General features: G+C 38.1%; 1 protein-coding gene across 1 annotated transcript in view; it reads right to left on the reverse strand.

Moving 5' to 3' along the window:
* dgcr2 (DiGeorge syndrome critical region gene 2) overlaps positions 1-22,114 on the reverse strand; it is a 41,329-nt gene that overhangs the window by 1,437 nt on the left and 17,778 nt on the right. Inside the window, exons 3-10 of the mRNA XM_056467536.1 lie at positions 19,557-19,679; positions 13,291-13,377; positions 10,299-10,509; positions 10,152-10,228; positions 9,830-10,012; positions 6,210-6,413; positions 3,593-3,745; positions 914-1,150 (exon numbers count right to left, since the gene is read on the reverse strand). Of these exons, the coding sequence (XP_056323511.1) occupies positions 914-1,150; positions 3,593-3,745; positions 6,210-6,413; positions 9,830-10,012; positions 10,152-10,228; positions 10,299-10,509; positions 13,291-13,377; positions 19,557-19,679 (1,275 nt within the window). The remainder of the gene's footprint in view (positions 1-913; positions 1,151-3,592; positions 3,746-6,209; positions 6,414-9,829; positions 10,013-10,151; positions 10,229-10,298; positions 10,510-13,290; positions 13,378-19,556; positions 19,680-22,114) is intronic.

The raw sequence follows: 22,114 nt of genomic DNA on the forward strand, positions 1-22,114 counted from the left end.
CAGAACAAGGAGTGGCATCGCAACAACTCTGTAGATTGTTCTTGAATGGCCCAGCCATAGCCCTGACTTAAACCCAATTGAGCATCTCAGGAGAGACCTAAAATGGCTGTTCACCAACATTTACCATCCAACCTAACAGAACAAGGAGTGGCTTCACAACAACCCTGTGGATTGTTCTTGAATGGCCCAGCCAGAGCCCTGACTTAAAACCAATTGAGCATCTCAGTAGAGACCTAAAAACGGCTGTTCACCAACGTTTACCATCCAACCTGACAGAACAAGGAGTGGCTTCACAACAACCCTGTGTATTGTACTTGAATGGCCCAGCCAGAGCCCTGACTTAAACCAAATTGAGCATCTCTGACGAGACCTAAAAATGGCTATGCACAAATTTTACCTCCAACCTGACAGAACTGGAGAGGATCTGCAAAGAGGAATGGCAAAGGATCCCCAAATCCAGGTGAGAAAAACTTGCTGCATCTTTTCCAAAGAGACTCATGGCTGTATTAGATCAAAAGGAGCCATCTACTAATTACTGAGCAAAGGGTCTGAATACTTAGGACCATGTGATATTTCAGTTTTTCTTTTTTAATAAATCTGCAAAAATGTTAGGTATTCTGTTTTTTTCTATCAATATGGGGTGAAGAGTGTACATTAATAAGGAAAAAATTTGCCTAAACGTTTACCAAATGGCTGCAATATAACAGAGTGAAAAATGTAAGGGCGTCTGAATACTTTCCTTACCCACACACTGTTAGTCTTAAGGTCCATTAATCATGAACAGTTAATCATGCCTTTGTTTGTTGTGAATGTGCGCCCTCTAGTGGTGAAAGGACATACTGTGCCTTTAACGTTCAATAAAATTCATTAAAAAGTAGAGAAATTGTGAATTGATATGTTTGTAGAGGCGTACCAAGGTCCATGTAGAGGATGCTGTCGGGGTTGATGGAGGCCTCGTATGGCGGCGGCGGGTCATCAGGGTGGTGGATGTCTGGGTATTTGTAAGCAGCGTAAGGCGGTGGAGGCTCCTGGAAGTGAAACGCTCCTCCTTCTCCATCATCCGAGAGATGCAGAGGCGTCAGGCCTGTCCCGAAGGCATCCGGTCTGTAGTCGAACCCAGGCACTCGCCGACCCAGATTAAAATGATGCACTGCGGGTCAGAAAAACAGCATTTAAACATGTGCTTTAACACAGGCCTGCTTACAGGATCTGAAGAGAGAGTTGAATCTGCGGTGATTTATTTAGCTTATGAAAAAAAACATTACTTGTTAAATTGGAGGTTTATCAGAGCAGGTGAGGAAAACATTTGGCATTCTTGGAGGAGGCTAAATCGTGCATTTGTGGTGAGACGCATAGTAAATGTATGATCATTATATTTTAAGCTTTGTTTTTGCTTCTTTTGTTTATTTGTGTTTATTGTATTTATAATAACAGCCAACGGGGTGGGGTTGGGAGAGGGGATGTTAAAAATGGCTAAAAATGGTGGTACTGTTGAATCATTGAAGAAAATAAAAAGTACTAATTATAGATCAAATAAAAATGACATTTGTTTTGTTATAGCTACACCTGGTGCAAAAGAATGGCAGCATGGATGAAGGAGCACTTTCATTTTAAAACCTCATTTGAAATTGAAACTAATAAGTACTGGTGTAAACACAGCCTCAGGGGCTACATTTCAATTTAACAAGTGCTTCCTCGTCATTACAGACTGCAAACTAAGGGAAAGTTTAGTGTATTTATCCTCAATGCAAATGTAGTTTTTCATGACGAACTTTGGTGGATATTAAAGAGCACCTATTTTACCCCTTTTTCAAGATTTAAGATGAGTCTTTGGTGTCTCCAAAATGTGTCTGTAAAGTTTCAGCTTAAAACACCCATCAGATCATTTATTAAACCTTTCAGAATATTGGATATTCTGCTTTGAACACTATGAAGCTGTTTTTGTGGCCTGTGCCTTTAATGCTGGTCCTCCCCGCCCACCGTTCCCATGTGCCTGTCAGAGTGTGCCTCAATCTCCACCTCGGCTGCATCAGATAACAGACAGACATGAAGAAAGCAGATCTCACGTAACGTTTGTTACGTTTCTTATGACAGAAAAACTTTACTAAAGATTATTTGATGTGTTTGTTGTGGAGTTTAAATCAAGCCTTTCTGCAACGATGAGTCACACACAATGTCGTTACAAAGTTCACACACACAAGCAGACAGCGCGTGCGATTAACTTTGCACTGTTTTTGCACGGCAAATGTGACAGGATACATGTTAATATCCTCTGCTGTATGGATATCTGTTATGTTCATGTACAAAACAAACCTGATTTAACGTCCACAAACCCCGACTGAAGCGTTTTCTTTTATAACTGTACTGACACTCGGCTGTGATGATGAATTACAGCGATTTTACCGTCTTTAACTTACTTTATTACAATCATGCACTGTTTTGAAGCGTGTTAAACTTGTTAAACTTATTCTTGATCATATTTGATGATGATTGATAATCACAGAGCGCTGAACAGATCTTTTAATCCCAGTTGTGTTGCGCACGTCCTGTATTGTTGATATGATTATATCTGTAACTCCTGAGACGTGTTAATTCGCGGCTGGCAATCAATTGGGTGGGCGGAGAAACCGCACTTCTACATCACGTTGCAGTCGGCCTCAAAACGGGAGGGATTTAGATCCTATTTTAACGTCAGGAAATTTAAAAAAAAGGGACTTATTGTGTTTGTATCACCCCAATATGACTGTGGACACACTATACCTACACACAGTTCTGTATAAATGGCCTACAAAAGATGATTTTCATCACAGGTACCACTTTAATGTCAAGACTTGATTCAAAGTACTACGTTTTCTCTTTGATTCCTAATTGACTGATGAAAACAACGCTGCAGGTGCTTAAAAAACATGGCACAACCATTATCAACAACAGAAAATCAACACTCAGCTCGAGAACAAACACAGCCTAAGAGCTGTCCTGGGAAACCAGTTATATTTGACACGCTCAAGCTAGTCTGGAACCTCAATTAACTGCAACAAATGTACAGTTAACAGCATCTCCTTCGTTTTATAGTTATGATATTCGATTTGGGATGTCACCGCCACGTAAGTATAGAGGTAGTGTGCATTATTTTCTAATAATTCAATGTCATGTCATCAATTATTCCTTACCTATACTACAGGTCTGTTTAATGCTTGATTCTAATTCGCTGATGAGCAGTCTAAGATGTGCTGTTATTCTCAAATAAATGCACAGCTAAAGTAGTTCTGGCAGGTTTTGTGCGTATTATACAGCTTTATATGACTACGCTGAATGATTTAATTTATTTTAAAGCCTTTAAACAGTCAAAAATCACATCAAAACAAGACTGAAGGCTTTGGATGAGGTGTGTTTGAAACTAGTGCTACACACAGGAGCAGTTTGAGGACACAAACCTGACAAATGTCTCAAATACCACATCTGAACAGTGTGTGAACCAACGCACTTCGGTTTGTTGAATTATTAGACTATAATCCACTCTGCTTGACATCATGGCCTCAGATCTGCTTTATTTATGTCCTTTTATATTGCTGAGTGACGCGGGTTTGCTTACGGTTTCCTCCGATGAGGGTCTCGATGCGCTCGCGCCGCCGCTGTCTCAGTCTGTGCACCATGAAGAGCAGCAGAGACAAGATGAGGAAAGAGGAGATACAGCTGACGATCAGACGCATCCCGCTGGCCATAGAGTCAAACAGACTGCTGCCGTCTGAAAACACATGAGAGAAAAACAGGTCTCTAGCCACCGCTTACTGCATACTAAACACTATATACTACAGTTGAATCAGAATTATTAGCCCCCCTGTATGTCTTTTCCAAGAGAGAAGATTTTTTTCAACATTTCTAAACATAATAGTTTTAATAACTCACCTCTAATAATTGATTTATTTTATTTTTGTCATGATGACAGTAAATAATATCTGACTGGATATTCTTCAAGATACTAGTATTCAGCTTAAAGTGACTTTTAAAGGCTTAACTAGGCAGGTTAGGGTAATTAGGCAAGTCATTGTATAACAGTGGGTTGTTCTGGAGACAATCAAAATAAAACATTGATTCAGGAGGTTAATAATATTGACCTTAAAATGCTTTAAAAAAATGTAAAACTGCTTTTATTCTAGCCGAAATAAATCAAATAAGACTTTCTCCAGAAGAAAAAATATTATAGGAAATACTGCAGGGAAAAATTACCTGCTCTGTTAAACATTGTTTGGGAAATAATAAAATAAATAAATAAATAAAATACAATCACAGGAGGGGGACTAATTCTGACTTCAACTGCACATGCATGCACACGCACTCTATAAACTGATAGATATTTGTTCACAGTAAGAAAATGAAAATCTTTTGTAACCTTTTTTGTGAGCATAATGTGTATTTTCAACAACTATTTGACACTTTGTCTAGCTAACAAACTGAAACCGTTTATTTACTGTTTATTTACAGTTTATTTATTTACTAAAACTGTAAAGAAAATTCTCGAAATAAAAAAAACTTTAATAAAAATGATAAAGAACTGAAAATATATGTTAAAAATGACTAAATCATGAACTAAAAACAGAACACAATGAAACATTATTATAAACAGTTAAAAACGTCAGGGTAAAAACTGGAAATTTTTAATTATTAACTGTACGTTTGATACATCTTCCTAACTATATCTAAAGCAAATGTTTAAAGATGCAAACTTAAAAATACAGAAATATATATTTCCTCTAGAATATTTAACATAAACATTTGCGAAATTACTAAACTACAATTATTTTTAAATATAATTTTTTTATTATTATAAATACTAGTATTTTCATTCATTTATTCATTTTCTTTTCAGCTTAGTCCCTTTATTAATCTGGGGTCACCACAGCGGAATGGACCACCAACCTATTCAGCATATGTTTTACGCAGCGGATACCCTTCCAGCTGCAACCTATCACTGGGAAACACCCATACACTCTCATTCATACACATACACTACGGACAATTTAGCTTACCTAATTCACCTATACCACATGTTTTGGACTTGTGGGGGAAACCGGAGCACCCGGAGGAAACCCCACGCCAACACGGAGAGAACATGCAAACTCCACACAGAAATGCCAACAGTCCCAGCCGAGGCTTGAATCAGCGACCTTCTAGCTGTGAGGCGATAGTGCTACCCATTGTGCCACTGCGCTGCCCTAAATTATTATAAATACTACTATTTTTATTTAGTTTTATTATTTATTCTGCTATTTAATGTTAAAATAAATGAAACGGCTATAAAATATTTGTAAATAATATGTGGCATTTTCATTTAGATTTTATTAAAATATTACATATAAAAATAAATTATTTAAAATAAAAACATACTCTAAATAAAATAAAAAATAAACAATAAAAATACAATAACAGAATGGTAGACTGAAGAAAAAATGTCTGGTAACCTTAAATTTCATCAACCTTTTTCTCCACTTAATTCCATTACTAAAAGATAATATATTTACTAATTTTACAGTCTATTTTGCCTTTCCAAACATTCCAGGAGCTCCTACTGTAGATTTACAATCAGAAAAAAGCAGAGCAGCTCCACCTAGTGGTGAGACATGAGAACTTCAGTTCACACAAACATCAGGAATCCCATGTGGTAGACATTTAAAGTCCACATGAACTGGAAGCCGCAACCATTTGTTTCCATTTTGTGATGCAGATCCAACAGAAAGGCAATATTAAATGAGAAAACAGTGGGCGTTGCTTGTTTTTTTCTACTGTGAGCTGACTGGATGTAGTAAACTAGGCATTTCATTCAGAAATATGGGGAAAAGGGTTTGAGGAGAGTTATTACAACCTAACAGACTCCTCCTCCTCACCATTTCTGTTTGTTGTCAAAACTTACAGCAGGAGGGGCGTGGTTAGGTATGTCAGCCACACCCAATACCTCAGACAGACCTAATCTGAGAATTTAATGTAAGTGCATTTTCAGATTTCAATTAAACATTACAAGGACAAACTATTTTTGTTTCTTATTGGCATGCACAGATGAACTGTTCAGCAGGAAACCAGCAATGTGAGCTAACATAATCAACATGGTTAGTTTTGATTTCATGTGTACTTTAATGTCTATATTGATTTTAAAGCTGATAATCCTCAACTAACACAGGGATTAAAACAGCGATAGGATGAGCTTCTGAACGCACCGGGGTCCAGACAGGTGAACTTGCAGCACTCTTTGGGGTCTTTGCGGAAGTGCTGACAGCCCTGTGGACGCTCACACAGAGCTGCAACACACATCTCCGGCTCTCCGTCATGACACGTGCAGCTCAGACACGGATCATCGCCTTTAGGGGTGAAATAATAGCCCTCGTTCACCACGTTATCCTTGATGTCCACACATGTCTGTCCTGTAGGAGAGCGAGAAAACAGCAGAGAGTGATTTTGATGCCATTATTCACTTCTGACTCACATTTATAGCCTGTTTCCACTGAGCAGTACAATACAGTACAGTTCAGTACATTTTTTGTCTGTTTGAATTATTACTTATTGGGCCTAAATCCTGTACACAGCAGATCTCACAACTTGACCTGCAATTAGAGGGATACAGAGTTAGTGTACTATAACTGTACTATAAAAGATCTGGGGGTCATATTTAACTTTTGAAAATCATATATCCCTTGTCACAAAAACTGCTTTCTTTCATCTGAGAAATATTGCTAAATTACGAATTATGCTATCCATCTCAGATAGTCCATGCTTTTATGACTTCCAGGCTGGATTACTGTAATGCTCTGTTTGCTGGCTGCCCAGCATCCTCTATTAACAAACTTCAGCTAGTACAAAATGCAGCTGCCTGAGTTCTTACCAGGTCCAGAAAATAGAAAATCACCCCAATTTTATCCTCCTTACACTGGCTGCCTGTTAAGTTTCGTATTGAATTTAAAATATTGCTTCTTACCTATAAAGCTTTAAATAATCTAGCTCCTGTTTATCTAACCAATCTTCTGTCTCGCTACAATCCAACCTGCTCTTTAAGGTCTCAAAACTTAGGGCTTCTGGTAGTACCTAGAATAGCAAAGTCGAGTAAAGGAGGTCGAGCCTTCTCATTTATGGCTCCTAAACTCTGGAATAGCCTTCCTGATAATGTCCGAGGTTTAGAGACACTCTCTCAGTTCAAAACTAGATTAAAGACCTATCTTTTTAGCAAAGTATACATTCAGTGCATCACGGTATGATACATGAATATGCTCCACACAGGTTTCTGCATCTCGTCTATACACTATGAACAGCAGCTACGCTAATTATTCTCTTTATTCCTTATTTTCACCTGGGGATACTCATCCCGAGGCCCTCAGACTATGCAGCGCCACTGATTCGATCCAAGACCAGCAACGAGATAATCCCAAGGTTTCCATAATCCTGGACTAGGCCGTATCCTGAGCAGCTGCTGTGGTGGTCATGGAGGAGTGGAGAACATGAGATTGAGTCCTGTTATGCTCCAGGGACAGATGAGTCTTCGCTGAGGTCCAGCTTCCAGCCTCCGGCGCCTAGACTGCAGCTCTGCACAAGACGTTTGGCCAGAGGAGAAATGGTCGTGCCCAACTGAGACTGGTTTCTCTCGAGGTTTTTTAATTCTTCACTTTCCCTCTCTGCTGTCGCCACTGGCTTGCATGGTTCAGGGCCTGTAGAGCTGCGCATCGTTGGATTTGCTCTTCAGTGTTTGGATTCTCAGTAGTGATTATTAAACCACACTGAACTGAGTTAAACTGAACTGAACTTAAACTCTGAAAACTGAACTACACTGTTTCAATTTACTGTGACCTTTTATGTGAAGCTGCTTTGACACAATTTACACTGTAAAAGCGCTATACTAATAAAGGTGAATCAAATTGAATTACACTGTCGAAAGATACCAAAAAGCGAATCGTACCACACCAGTTTTTGGGTACCCTTTCAAAAGGGTACACTGTAAAACCAGCAGTCAACTTTATCAAATGAAATGAGTGTAGTTAACTCAAAATTGACTGAAGTTAATTCTGCTCATTTGAAAAGAGTTTAGAACTTTTGAAGTTTTGAGAGTTTTGAAGGTAATGAGTAAATAAATACCTCATTACTTCAACCAAAATAGAGTAAGTTCACAGTACTCATATAGATTAGTTTTTTAATTCAAATGGTTTGTAGCAATCTGTTTCCTCAAATGGTTTGAGTTGCCTTAACTTATTGAGTTTTACTGTGCTCAGATTGCTTCATTCACTCAAATGGATTAAGTTCAGAGTACTCATTAGGATTAGTTTTTGAATATAAATGGTTTTTACAGTGTACTAGAACAACAGAATGGCACCAAATGAGGTGGAGCTAGACGAGAGGCTGAACGCTATTGGTTCACAGAGAACGTCACTAGCTTGTGCAACAAGCCAGGAGGATGAAAACACAGGAGGCACCATTTTTTAAAATACACAGCTGAGACAATACACCGTAATAATACATAATGTCCACTGTGTAATTTTTCTGTAATTGGTAACATTTTGGAGACTGCACGGGTCTGTATGTGTTCATATATACGTTTTATTTATTTCACATAAGTGCAGACATTACAGTAGGTCATTTCATTGATCTGCAGCTATAATCAAATCCTATTCGTAGAAAGGTTAGTAATTAACATTTATACATACACTCACCGGCCACTTTATTAGGTACACCTGTCCAACTGCTCTTTAATGCAAATTTCTAATCAGCCAATCACATGACAGCAACTCAATGCATTAAGGCTACAGCAGCAGAAGACCACACTGGGTGCCACTCCTGTCAGCGAAGAACAGGAAACTGAGGCTACAATTCACACAGGCTCATCAAAACTGGACAATAGAAGATTGGAGAAACGTTGCCTGGTCTGATGAGTCTCCATTTCTGCTGCCACATTCAGATAGTCGGGTCAGAATTTGGCGTCAACAACATGAAAGCATGAATCCATCCTGCCTTGTATCAACGGTTCAGGCTATTGGTGGTGGTGTAATGATGTGGGGGATATATTCTTGGCACACTTTGGGCGCATTAGTACCAATTAAGCATCGTGTCAACGCCACAGCCGACCTGAGTATTGTTGCTGACCATGTCCATCCCTTTATGACCACAGTGTCCCCATCTTCTGATGGCTACTTCCAGCAGGATAACGCACCATGTCATAAAGCGTGAATCATGTCAGACTGGTTTCTTTACCATGACAATGAGTTCACTATACTCAAATGGCTTCCAATAGAGCACCTTAGGGATGTGGTGAAACAGGAGATTCTCATCATGGATGTGCAGCCGACAAATCTGCAGCAACTGTGTGATGCTATCATGTCATTATGGAGCAAAATCTCTGAGGAATATTTCCAGTAGCTTGTTGAATCTATGCCACGAAGGATTAAAGCAGTTCTGAAGGCAAAAGAGGGTCCAACGAGGTACTAGTAAGGTGTACCTAATAAAGTGGCCGGTAAGTGTAAGTATTTGTGTGTATAAAGCATCTGTTTTTTTTTTGAGAAGTGCTTCTCATATGATATGTGATCTACGCATACAGCTTTACATTTACATTTCTTTGAGTGAGATTGACATCAACAGCAAACTTTGTCGTACACCAGGATACCATTTTGCAGACAAACCTGATAACGTTGACCTGTACAGAACCAAACTGAACCATACCACTAAGTGGAAACGAGGCATTACAAGCCATTCAACTTGATTCAATTTGTGTGTGTGTGTGTGTGTGTGTGTGTGTGTGTGTGTGTGTGTGTGTGTGTGTGTGTGTGTGTGTGTGTGTGTGTGTGTGTGTGTGTTTACGTACGTCTCTTGCAGAGAAAAGGAAATTTCTTGTAGCAGTTTTCTGCATGCCAGCTGTGCAGGCCACGCTCATTCATGCTCTTGATCTGGAAGCGCTGCAGCTGAGCACAGAAAACATTGTCCTGGGTGGGATTGGCTTCACCGAGGGCTTCGAGACCCTCCGGAGGCAGAAAAACCTGCATGGACCCTGAAAGGAGCAGACACACCATATATATGAGAGACAAATGGACACTAAATATACACATGATTTACGGACAGGTTTGATTTGATGCTTTCAAATACCAACATGCTTTGGCAACATTCAAAGCAGCAAACAATAAACCGACCTTTATACGCCACTTCCCAGCGTCCCTCGAGCGTGTGGTTCTGGTTAGTGATCACGTACTGATATCCAACCCAGAACCTACAGGACAAACACAGCGTTCAGCATCATGGGTCAACAACAGCTCAGTTTTCCTCTCGTTCACACTCACTTGCACTGGTCCTTGCGTTCGCACACGTTCTCATCGAAATCCACCTCGATCTTGAGGATGAACTGCAGCTCCTCGTTGGTGCCGAACGTTGCAAGCGAACCGTTGACTTTCTGACAGGTTTCCACCGCCTGCCAGTAGTTCTCACTGCGCAGGTAGACTTTATAACAGCTGGCCGTTTTCTCGTAGTGGTGCCAGCCGCTCGGACATTTCTCTGTTTGGAGGAAGATTACATGTCTTATATGCTGGGATTTACACTGAACGCAAAAACACACTCACTCTGAATTACTCACGCATGTTTTTCACCTCAGATACATTTTTTGGCTCAAGTTGAATTTTGTTTCACTCGAGTAGAAAATGTAAAGATTTAATTAAACTATCAAAAATTGGCAGAAGGCTGTAAGTTAATAAAAGCCAAATATGCTTGAAATGAGTGTATAAAATGTGTAAGTGTACATAGATACTAATAAAATAACTTGTACTGCTCAAATTACTAAAACTAATAACTAAGAGACTATAGAAACTATTAAAACAGTCAGAAGCAAATAAATTCATTAAAAAAAGTTGAACTTGCACTACTAAAATGACTAAATCTATCATTAAAGACAATGAAAACTATTAAATGAAAGAACTAAAAAAAATTTAACTTGTAAAATTAATAAAACTAATAATAGACAATAATTACTATTAAGACAAAGGCACAAGAAATAATTAAATAAAAATTACACCTGTACCACTAAAATTGGGAAGCCTTTAAGGCAAATGCCTATTTTTCCACAAGAATATCTAAATTTGGATTTGGTGTGAACCCAGCATTAAAAAGCAGGTCATCTGGTACTTTAAAAAGTGTCTTAATATTGTGTTGGAGCTCCTACAACACAATGGTTTGTATGAATCAATAAGGGGCTTAATTTTCTCCAAAGCTATATATATATATATATATATATATATATATATATATATATATATATATATATACAGTAAAAAAGATAAATTGTACACTCACTCAAGCTGGATTTATTTCATGCATATGGTAAAAATGGTACAACTGTGACATATTATTAGAACTTTTTCAATATACTTTATAAAATCAAATTTTCAGCATCATAAATCTAATTTTCTATTGTTTAAATAATAGTGTAATGTACTTAAAGCAAAACTGTAAAAAAAACAAAACAATAACATAAGAAAACCAATACAAAAACCATACCAAAACAATAATAAAGATAACATAAAAACAACAAAAACCATAACAATACAAAAAAAACATAACATAAAAGAAAACAAAAATGTAAAAAACAAAACTAAAAAAAAAATCATAAAACAAATAATCATAAAAAACAAAACAAAAACACACCAAAGCCAACAAACAAAAGAAAACCAAAAACCATAGCATAACAAAACTAAAACAAAATTGTTTTGCATCAAAAAAGCATTTTACCGATATCAAAATGCTTTTTTTTAATGCAAAATTAATTTATTCAGCTAGTTATTCCTTACGCCGATTAAGAAACTTGAATAGGCCTAGTCTACTATAAAGAAAATCTACTCTAAACGTAGAACTAAATAAATTGCTAAATACTCTTCATACATGAAACTGTAGCACATGCAGCCTAAAACAAATGTGTAAAGTTATGGCGTGTCATATTTAACAAACTGTTATGTAATGTAATGCTCACACGTAAATGTAATTTTGCTCACATTTGAATACTAATGAGATGATGTCATTACACTGCAGTGCTATCAGCCAATCGTAGCATTGCTGATCATGATTTTGGGGATCGATAGACCTGTCCTTCACAACACACGCAGCGATCTCAGATCAGTTCATCCAGACATTTTAATCTGATTCGCAATCATGTTTGAAGAACCAAATTAGCCAGAGATCAGTTATCAAGATTAACAGATCCAGGATATTAATCTTAGATCATTTAAGCGAGGCACAAAGAACGGACCCCTGAATGTAAAAAATAAAAACAACAAAACCAAAAGTCACAAAAAACAAAACAGAAATGAACAAAACCTTAACAAAGGAAAACTAAAACCATAACTAAACAAAAAACATAACTTAAAGGAAACCTAAACGCAAAACAAAACAAAAAAAAACATAAAAAAACAAAACAAAAAATAACAAAACCTTAACAAAGGAAAACAAAAACCATAACTAAACAAAAAACATAACTTAAAGGAAACCTAAACGCAAAACAAAACAAAAAAAACATAAAAAAACAAAACAAAAAATAACAAAAACCATAAAAGGAAAACTAAAACCATAACTAAACAAAAAACAACTTAAAGGAAACCTAAACGCAAAACAAAACAAAAAAAACATAAAAAAACAAAACAAAAAATAACAAAAACCATAACAAAGGAAAACTAAAACCATAACTAAACAAAAAACAACTTAAAGGAAACCTAAACGCAAAACAAAACAAACAAAAAAACATAAAAAAAACAAAACAAAAAAGCAAAACCTTAACAAAGGAAAACAAAAACTATAACTAAACAAAAAACAACTTAAAGGAAACCTAAACGTGAAACAAAACAAAAAAAACATAAAAAAACAAAACAAAAAATAAAAAAACCTTAACAAAGGAAAACAAAAACTATAACTAAACAAAAAACATAACTTAAAGGAAACCTAAACGTAAAACAAAACAAACAAAAAAACATAAAAAAACAAAACAAAAACACAACAAAACCAACAAACCAAAGGAAAACAAAAACCATAACATAAAGGTAACGAAAAACATAACTTAAAGGAAATCTAAACGTGAAACAAAACAAAAAAAAAAACATTAAAAAAACTAAACAAAAACTAACAAAACCAACAAACCAAAAACCCTAACATAAAGGTAACCAAAAACATAACAAAAAACCCAGACAAAGCAAAACAAAACACCACAAAAATCACAAAACAAAAAAATAAAACAAGACAAAAACAAAAAACCAAACCACAAAATAAAACCAAACCATAACAAAGCAGTGCTCTTACTGTTGAAGCGCACGGGCTGAGCGACCCCCATGACGTCCTCCACCGGCTCCAGGCCATTGCTGTATCGATAGCGTTCCTCTTTTATAGCTGCCACACACAGAAATGACAGAGATTATCACAATATCCTCTCCTTCATGACCAAAATATCAGGCTGAAGGGGATGAATCATGTGTGAAAATGATCCATAGTTGTCTGCTGTTTAAGTTCTTCATACACATCTGATGACCAACGTCAGATCTGTGCTTATTTTAAGCAACTCGCTTTCAAAGAAATGATGAAGCTAAATCTTTAATCCTGAGCAAACGGATGGGAAACGCAGAGGCAGCAGGTCTGCTAAAGCCAAACACCCTTTCCAAGAGCATCCTTCCTCAGAGAGAGAAAGAGAGATTTGTAAGAGCGCCCTTAAAAGTACACCGGTCTACACCAGACGAGTCATGTAGAGCTGAAATAGGCCAACATCAGCATCCAGATAAGAGCTGTAAAGCATCTGAAAAGCAGTGATGCAACCTCATACTAGACTGAAGCGCTGTCAGGAACAGATACAAAGGAGCGCACAGTCACAAATATCGTACAAACTCAACCAGCACAACACAATCAGGCCCAAACACATCACACAGGCTCAGAAACACAACTATATCATGTATTGGAAGAAAACTGAAGAAGATCCACAACCGAGGACTGATTATAGAACAGCAGGATACCTAAGCTGTATTTAAAGACGCTAAAACACGTGAGCATTTATAATCACCATCTTTTTGCTAATGAATTCAATTTTACATACAAAACACTATTAAAATGTCTCTCAAAATGTGCTAAACTGAACACATATTGAGGTTGGACAATGAAACTGAAACGCCTGGTTTTAGATCACAATAATTCATTAGTATGGTGTAGGGCCTCCTTTTGCAGCGTCAATTCGTCTTGGGAATGACAGATACAAGTCCTGCACAGTCAGAGAGATTGTGAACCATTCTTCTTGCAAAATAGTGGCCAGGTGGTACGTGATGCTGGTGTGGAGGAAAACATTTACCAACTCGCTACTCCAAAACACCTCAAAATGCTCAATAATATTTGGCTCTGGTGTCTGTGCAGGCCATGGGAGATGTTCAACTTCACTTTCATGTTCATCAAACCACTCGGGCAGCAGTCTTGCTGTGTGTATTGGTGCATTATCATCCTGATACACGGCATTGCCCTCAGGATACAGTGTTTGACCCATTGGGTGTATATGGTCCTCTAGAATAGTTCGGTAGTCCTTGGCAGTGACACGCCCATGAAGTGTTGAGCAAGTATTGAGCCTAGAGAATGCCTTGATATTGCAGCCCATCACTGATCCACCCCCATGCTTCACTATGTGCATCCAGCAGTCTGGGTGGTCACTTCTTTGGGGCTTCTCCACACCATAACTCTCCCAGATGTGGGAAAGACAGAGAAGGTGGACTCAGAGAACAATACATGTTTCACATTGTCCACAGTCCAAGATTTTCACTGCTGGCACCATTGAAACCAACTTTTGGCATTGGCACGAGTGGCCAAATATTTGGCTATAGCCGTCAGCCATGCATATTGTCCCTGTGGAGCTCCTGACCAACAGCTTTAGTGTAAACAGGAGAGTTGAGGTGCACATTTAATTCTGCCGTGAGTTGGGCAACTGTGGATTTATGTTTTTTTTTTGATAATATCTAGAGTCCCAAATGGCGCACACTGCACTCATACACTCAACAGCATAGTATATGTGTGTAGTGTTGTCCCAAATGCAACACTAATGGAATTTACTAAGCGGAAATTCTAATAATTTCCCAGATGACGCTTGACGGTTGCTAAAATAGTGAAATAAATGACCAAAGTTCTAAATAATACCTGCAATTAATGTAACCACATTCACCATCAGGAGGCGCTATAATCACCCTCGTAGGAGAATTTTGCTTTCACAATCCAGTATTCCAGCAAGTGCGCCCGATAGCTCCGCCCCTTCTGCTACATGAGCAAAACTGTGGTCATTGAGTGCGTGCAGTGTCCATCATTCAACACTTCATTTTAACGGTTGAATGAGTGCATCATCTGGGTAATAGAAGTGCACTTAATATTTTTAGAGTTTTCAGTGTGAACGCACTATTCACACGATTTATACTACAAAATGACATAGCATAGTGCACAAGTATGCGATTTGGGACGCACCTTAGGTTTTAGCACACGGACATCCCTTTTAAGCTGCGATCACAACACTTGACTTTTCTTCCCATAGACTTTCATTCATACGCACGCGAATGCGTCAGACCGAAAACGCAGGGTCAAGCGTCAAGTTTTGCAGGTTGCTGCGGTGCAAAGTTCAAGCTTGGTGAACTCTGACCTGCGAAATCGCATCACTTGACTGCGTGAGACCATTCAAGGATCAAAACATGACCTCTATGGACAGAAATTTAAAACAGGGAGCAATCGCTTGCTTTTTTAATGTCTAATCATCTTGCTTAATCCCGCCCCTTTTCGCAGCGCCGCACAACAGAATTTCGCACACACAAAGCCCAGTGTGAACGCAGCTTTAGGCAACTTCCTCTTGCATCCACAGTCATTCCTGTTAGTTGTGGTTCATCACAAAACTTGCAGTCTTGGTCACAGATGCACTAGCGGGACGTGCACTAACAACTTGTCTTCTTTGAAACATTATGTAACCCATAATGTTGAGTGCATTGCAATATTTCAAGCAAAACCGTGCAATCATTCTGCTAATTACACCTGCACACTCTGCTCTTAAGCTGCGGTCACACTGGGCTTTTCCTCCCATAGACTTCCATTCATACGCATGCGAATGCGTCAGACCGGAAACGCACGGTCATGCGTCACGTTTCGCATGTTGCTGCGGTGCAAAGTTCAAGCTTTTTTTAATGTCTAATCATTTTGTTTAATCCCGCTCCCTTTCGCACACACAAAGCCTGGTGTGACCGCAGCTTTACCGGTGGAATGTGCAATCAATGAAGATTGGCCACCAGGCTGCTCTAATTTAGCCATGAAACCTCTGAAGCTACGGTCACACTGGACTTTTCTCCCTGTAGACTTCTATTCATACGCATGCGAATGCGTCAGATCGGAAAGGCAAGGTCATGAGTTAAGTTTTACAGGTTTTACTTGTTGAACTCTGACCTGCGAAATCGCATCACTTGACTGAATGAGACCAATCGAGGATCAAAACATGACCTCTCTGGACAAAAACGTGGAGCAATCGCTTGCTTTTCTTAATGTCTAATAATCTTGTTTAATCCCGCCCCTTTTCTCGGCGCCGTACGACAGAATTTCGCACACACAAACTCTAGTGCGACCGAAGCTTAACACCAAATTGGCCGCCGGAAGTCCATTAAAATGATTGCAACATCTAATTCTACATCCCCAGGAAAATATAATCATTAATATTGTGAAACATTCATGTACACACAGATACTCAACCCGATAGAACAATGTGAATGAAAAGACTGCCTTACTTTAGCTCTCTGAACTGTTTAACAAGACTGAAAAACAGTCCGAAGAACATCAGAAATCAGGGAACAGATATGAAGCACGATCCTCTGATAAACTCAGGAAGGTTAAATCAATAAATAATCCCAACAAAACCTCTAAATGTAAGTCAAATATATACTATTGCATTTTATTTACTTATTTATGCATTGATGCCATGTCAGCAGCATTTGGTATTTATCTATTATTTTTCTTTGTTTAATTGAGCTAATTTGGATGAGGGAATTGGGGATCATGGGATTAATAGTGCACAATATATTATTTTTTACTTCTCTATCCATATTCAACTTGTATTGTCATATAAAACACTAATATAAAGATTTAAAATGAATGAGGCAGTGTTTGCTGGTCTGGAGTTGTTTTCTCCTGTACTCTCGAGTCTGATTAGCTTGAAGGAGCTGCAGATCACATGCTCAGTAAATCCGCTCAGTAAGTCTTGTTATCCTGAGCAGAATCAGACGACGAGAAACCAAAGTGAAGTCTGAATCAGGAGCTGAACAAAACCAAAGTCAGTTCATAAGGAAAGTCTGTTCACTCTGTGACCATATTTGCAAAGTTCCTCCAAGACCAAAGTCCTGTCTAAATGAATGAATCGTTTTATCCTCTGATTCAATCTGTACTAGCGCTGCACAATACTGGGAACATATGCAATATTGTTGTTGAGTGTTGAGATAACAATATTTCTTACAATAAAACTAACTTTGATACTTTGCAGTGATATTAGAAATCTTGGTGTCATTTTTGATCGAGCTTAATAGCAATGTTAAATCTGTTGTTAGTACATGCTTTATTCACCTGAGGAACATCGCAAAAATAAGAGATATTGTGTCAAAGGAAGAGTTGGAGATGCTTGTCCATGACTTCATCTCTTCTAGATTGGATTATTGTAATGTTCTGTTCACTTATCTGAACAAATCCTCTATGAAGCGACTGCAAGTTGTGCAGAATGCAGTGGCGAGGCTTTTAACCAACACCAGTAAGAGGTCACACATTACACCTGTGCTTACGGCACTTCACTGGCTTCCTATAAGTTTTAGAGTAAATTTTAAGATTCTGGTCATTACACATAGAGCTCTACATGGTCAAGCACCCCTGTATATTCAAGATCTTTTAAGCAGTCACTCATGTAGCCGGTCTCTGAGGTCTTCTGGCAAAGACCTTTTAGCCATTCCCAGAACTCGTCTTAAGACTTAAGGTGACCGTACTTTCTGTGTGGTGGCCCCACAGCTCTGGAACTCTCTCCTGATAGCACTGAGACCTCTGGGATCAGTTGAACTTTTTAAAAAGCATTTAAAGATGCCCCTTTTTTGGTCAAGCTTTTAATTAACAGTATTAGTGTTTCTGTATTTGGATTTTTAATTAGTTTTAATCTGTTTTAACATGTCTTCTTTTATTGTCATGTGTTCTTTTACTTGTTTTCTCTTATTGAGATGATCTCAAGGTTTCCATATCCTGGACCTGGCCGTATCCTGAGCAGCTACTGTGATGGTCATGGAGGAGTGGAGAACATGAGACTGATTCCTGTGACGCTCCAGAGACAGACGAGTCTTCGCTGAGGCCAGCTTCCAGCCTCCGCCACTGAGACTGCAGCTCTGCACAAGACGTCTGGCCATCGGAGAAATGGAAGTGGTCGTGCTCAACTGAGCCTGATTTCTCTCAAGGTTTTTTTTCTTCACTTTCGCCAATTAGTGAAGTTTTTTTTCCCTCTCCGATGTCGCCACTGGCTTGCATGGTTCGGGATCTGTAGAGCTGCGCATCGTTGGATTTGCTCTTCAGTGTTTGGACTCTCAGTAGTGATTATTAAACCACACTGAACTGAGCTAAACTGAACTGAACTTAAACACTACAAACTGAACTACACTGTTCCTATTTACTGTGACCCTTTATGTGAAGCTGCTTTGACACAATCTACATTGTAAAAGCGCTAAACAAATAAAGGTGAATTGAATTGAATTATTGTACAGCACTTTGTGACTCAATGTCTGGGAAAGGCGCTATATAAATAAACCTTAACTTTACTTAACCTAAACTTTAAAAAACATTATTTTATCACCAATGTTACATAAAATAATTTATTCTTATGTAAGGTCCAGCCAGTTAGTCCAACGACAGTGTCTACTGGTGGATGAGGGTTCACTGCCTGTTCGGTCTTTCCAGTGCACAATGTTGATTTACTTTAAATTGAACTCGTATCTGACTCCAATTTAAATGTGAGGCGGTGGTTTAGAATATTCATATATTTATCCTGGTTTTATCTGACTCCAATCATAAAACATTGATAAGATTATTTTGTTTCTTTTAATATTACTTTAGATTATGATTGAATACTGTCTTCAATTTGATATTGTATATTATTCCCGTTTATTCGGATTCCTATAACATCCTGAGTCTTGTACCGGCCGAGAACACAATCTCTTAAACACAAGCATGTCAGTCTTGGTCATTAAACAGAGGCAATTAACCACTATTCTAAAAAGGCAGAACCCTACTTAGTCGGATTAGAAACTAGTAGAGTAAAAGTACCAATACAGCACTAAAAATGTGCTCAAGGGAAAGTAAAAGTACTTGGTAAATTACAATTTCTGAGGAAAAACTACTCAATTGCAGTCACTTGAGTAATTGTAATTTGTTGCTTTACACCACTGGTAATCAGTCATTATTTATTCCTAAGGTTTAAACAAGCAATGACCTTTCAAAATAGCATCGCAGGTCCAGTTTATAGCACAAATATGTGGCTGTGTGTGCTAGTGTGCACTTACTAGGGCAGTCTATCTCATCGCTCTTGTCCTCGCAGGCCGTCCAGCCATCGCACTGCCAGGTTGACGGGATACACTGCAATTTTCCACTCCGGCAGGCAAACTGGCCAGGGTTGCAGCGCAGATCTGAAAACACACAGCGGTCAGACGATAAACCGAGCGCAGCTAATCTGCTAAGAGAAAGACCTGCATGACAGACTCCATTATGAGTGATCACAAATGCTGTATTATGCAACACAAAACGTCTCTCTGGTGCGCTCTGCAAAGCCAAATTTAGACGAAGAGCCATCTTACAGCATCAAGGACAGTGCCAATATCAGACAAAACACACACAAACAGGGTCAAAGTGTCAAAGTAACATCCTGAGGATACGTGAAAGCTTCAATGAAATTAAAATAAAGTTTTTAAGATGTTAGTATCAGTATTGGTTGTTTTTAGGATATCTATAGTCTAGTGTGCACCAAAACAGTGCTAAAATTCATGCTTCCAAGATATAAAACTGATATAAACATGGAAAGCTTGTAGTTTCTCTCTTCCGCCAAGATGGATCAATGACTTTTTCCACGTCTCTTCATACTCATCAAATCTTGACCAATCAAATGCTCTCTAGTATCTGCCATGCCCCGCCCACTTTAAGACACTTCACGTTTGATGCACTTGAGCTCAATCACTCTCACTGGAAGAGTGGTGATAAAGCTAAATGCTATTGGCTGTTTTGTAAAAAGGGACGGAGCTACACTGTCCCACCCTCTCTGTGTGTTTCAGTAGAGATTACGTCAAACATCGAATAAAAATTTACATTTCAAAGCACTTCACAAGACCTTTAAAGGAATTTTTTTTGACACTTATAAAGCACTAAAAAAAATCCAATATATGTTTGCAGATATTTCAGAAACATGTTAAGTGAACAGATTTGTTTATCTGAAAAACAATGCTGAAGTCAGATATGCTCCTTTGAAAAGTGCATTCCGTGTCCAAATGTCTGTCTTTGTTTTGATCTCTATAACCAGCCCACTGGTTATAGTTTAGCCAATTATATTTCAGCATCCCTGGATGCCTTGGAGACAAACAGCACATTTCATTAGTCAATGTGGGCGTGGCTGAATACGTGACCTCCAGAGGACAGCAGCAGCCTCCGAAATGAGACGTATATTCAGTGCCAGAGCTAACTAGCAAATAATATAAAGATTCCAAATGTAAACATTAGCCAAGGAGCTTACAGCTTAAAGCAGGGGCCTCAAACTGCCGGCCTGCGGACCATTTGCGGCCCCTACACCTCCTCCCTCCAGCCGGCAACTGACGTCTAAAATATAACGAGATCCAGCCTAACAACATATGTTTTCGAGTCGCTTTTATTGTTGTGCAGTCGCATATACACTTGTGGTTTTGACCTCCACCTACTGGACATTTAAAGTACTGTACTATATTTTCGGGTTACCTTCAGTTTCGCTCAGTGTGCGGTCGAGAGCAACGCACATGCAGATTACTTCTGTCTGACTTAAACTTTGAAATATATGTCCGTAAGTGCTCTATTTTTACTAAAGCTCTATTTTTGTAAATATTCAAAGGTCAGTTGATTATAATCTGTTTAATACCACCTGTATTGTGTTGTACAAACACTTCTTCATGGCTTACACATTATGCTGGTGGTGTAAATAAGGTAATTTTGATAATATTCGATTCTCATTAATAGATTTTCCTAATATCAGGGTTCATACACATTTTTAGGACTTTCCATGACTTTTCCAAGATTATCAAGTAAATTTTCATGAATTAATGTTTCATGCAATGTCTACATATGCGTAGTAAAAGAAAACAATGCATGTTCAAAGTTAACACAGCGTATAGTAAAACACTCAACAATCTATTTAGTTTAAATTTATATTTATATCTATGTAAAATTGATTTAGATGATGCTTACACAGCACTAATAATGTGAGAATTGTTAAAAAACCTATATTCAATTATTAAATAACCTTTATTCAAGTATACAGATATCGGTTTTCCATGACTTTTCCAAAAGTTTTCCAGGCCCTGGAAAATGCCATGTCAAAATTCCAGGACTTTTCCAGGTTTTCCATGACTGTATGAACCCTGTAATGTGCATATTAAGAATTGTATAATGTGCATCAGTAAAATTTGGCTGCTGGCTGAATTGAACTTGTTAAAGTAAATGTGAATATGTACATACTTTCCCCCCCTCTATACTGTAGTTTTAGAAAAAAAAGAAAGATATTGAGGAGAATAATTGCCAGTAAAGTCAATAAACTTACCCAAACTGCACTCTGCTGTCTTACTCTATCTTTTAAACTCTTGCTTAAGCAACAATTGATTGGGACATAATAGTTATTATTATTATTATTATGCCTATTATTAAATTGTAGTATTTTCACAGCAATGTAAACTCCCCCTTCAATATGTACAACAACAAACAAAAAGAGGGAAGCTTTGATACTCTAGGGAAGGTTTCCACTTTTTTCGTGTGCTAGAATGTTAAAACGGTCCTCCTATTAATTGTCAGTCACTGATATGGCCCCCTGCCAATTTGAGTTTGAGACCTC

The sequence above is a fragment of the Danio aesculapii genome, chromosome 10 (assembly GCF_903798145.1).
Source record: "Danio aesculapii chromosome 10, fDanAes4.1, whole genome shotgun sequence".
Lineage (NCBI taxonomy): Eukaryota > Metazoa > Chordata > Actinopteri > Cypriniformes > Danionidae > Danio > Danio aesculapii.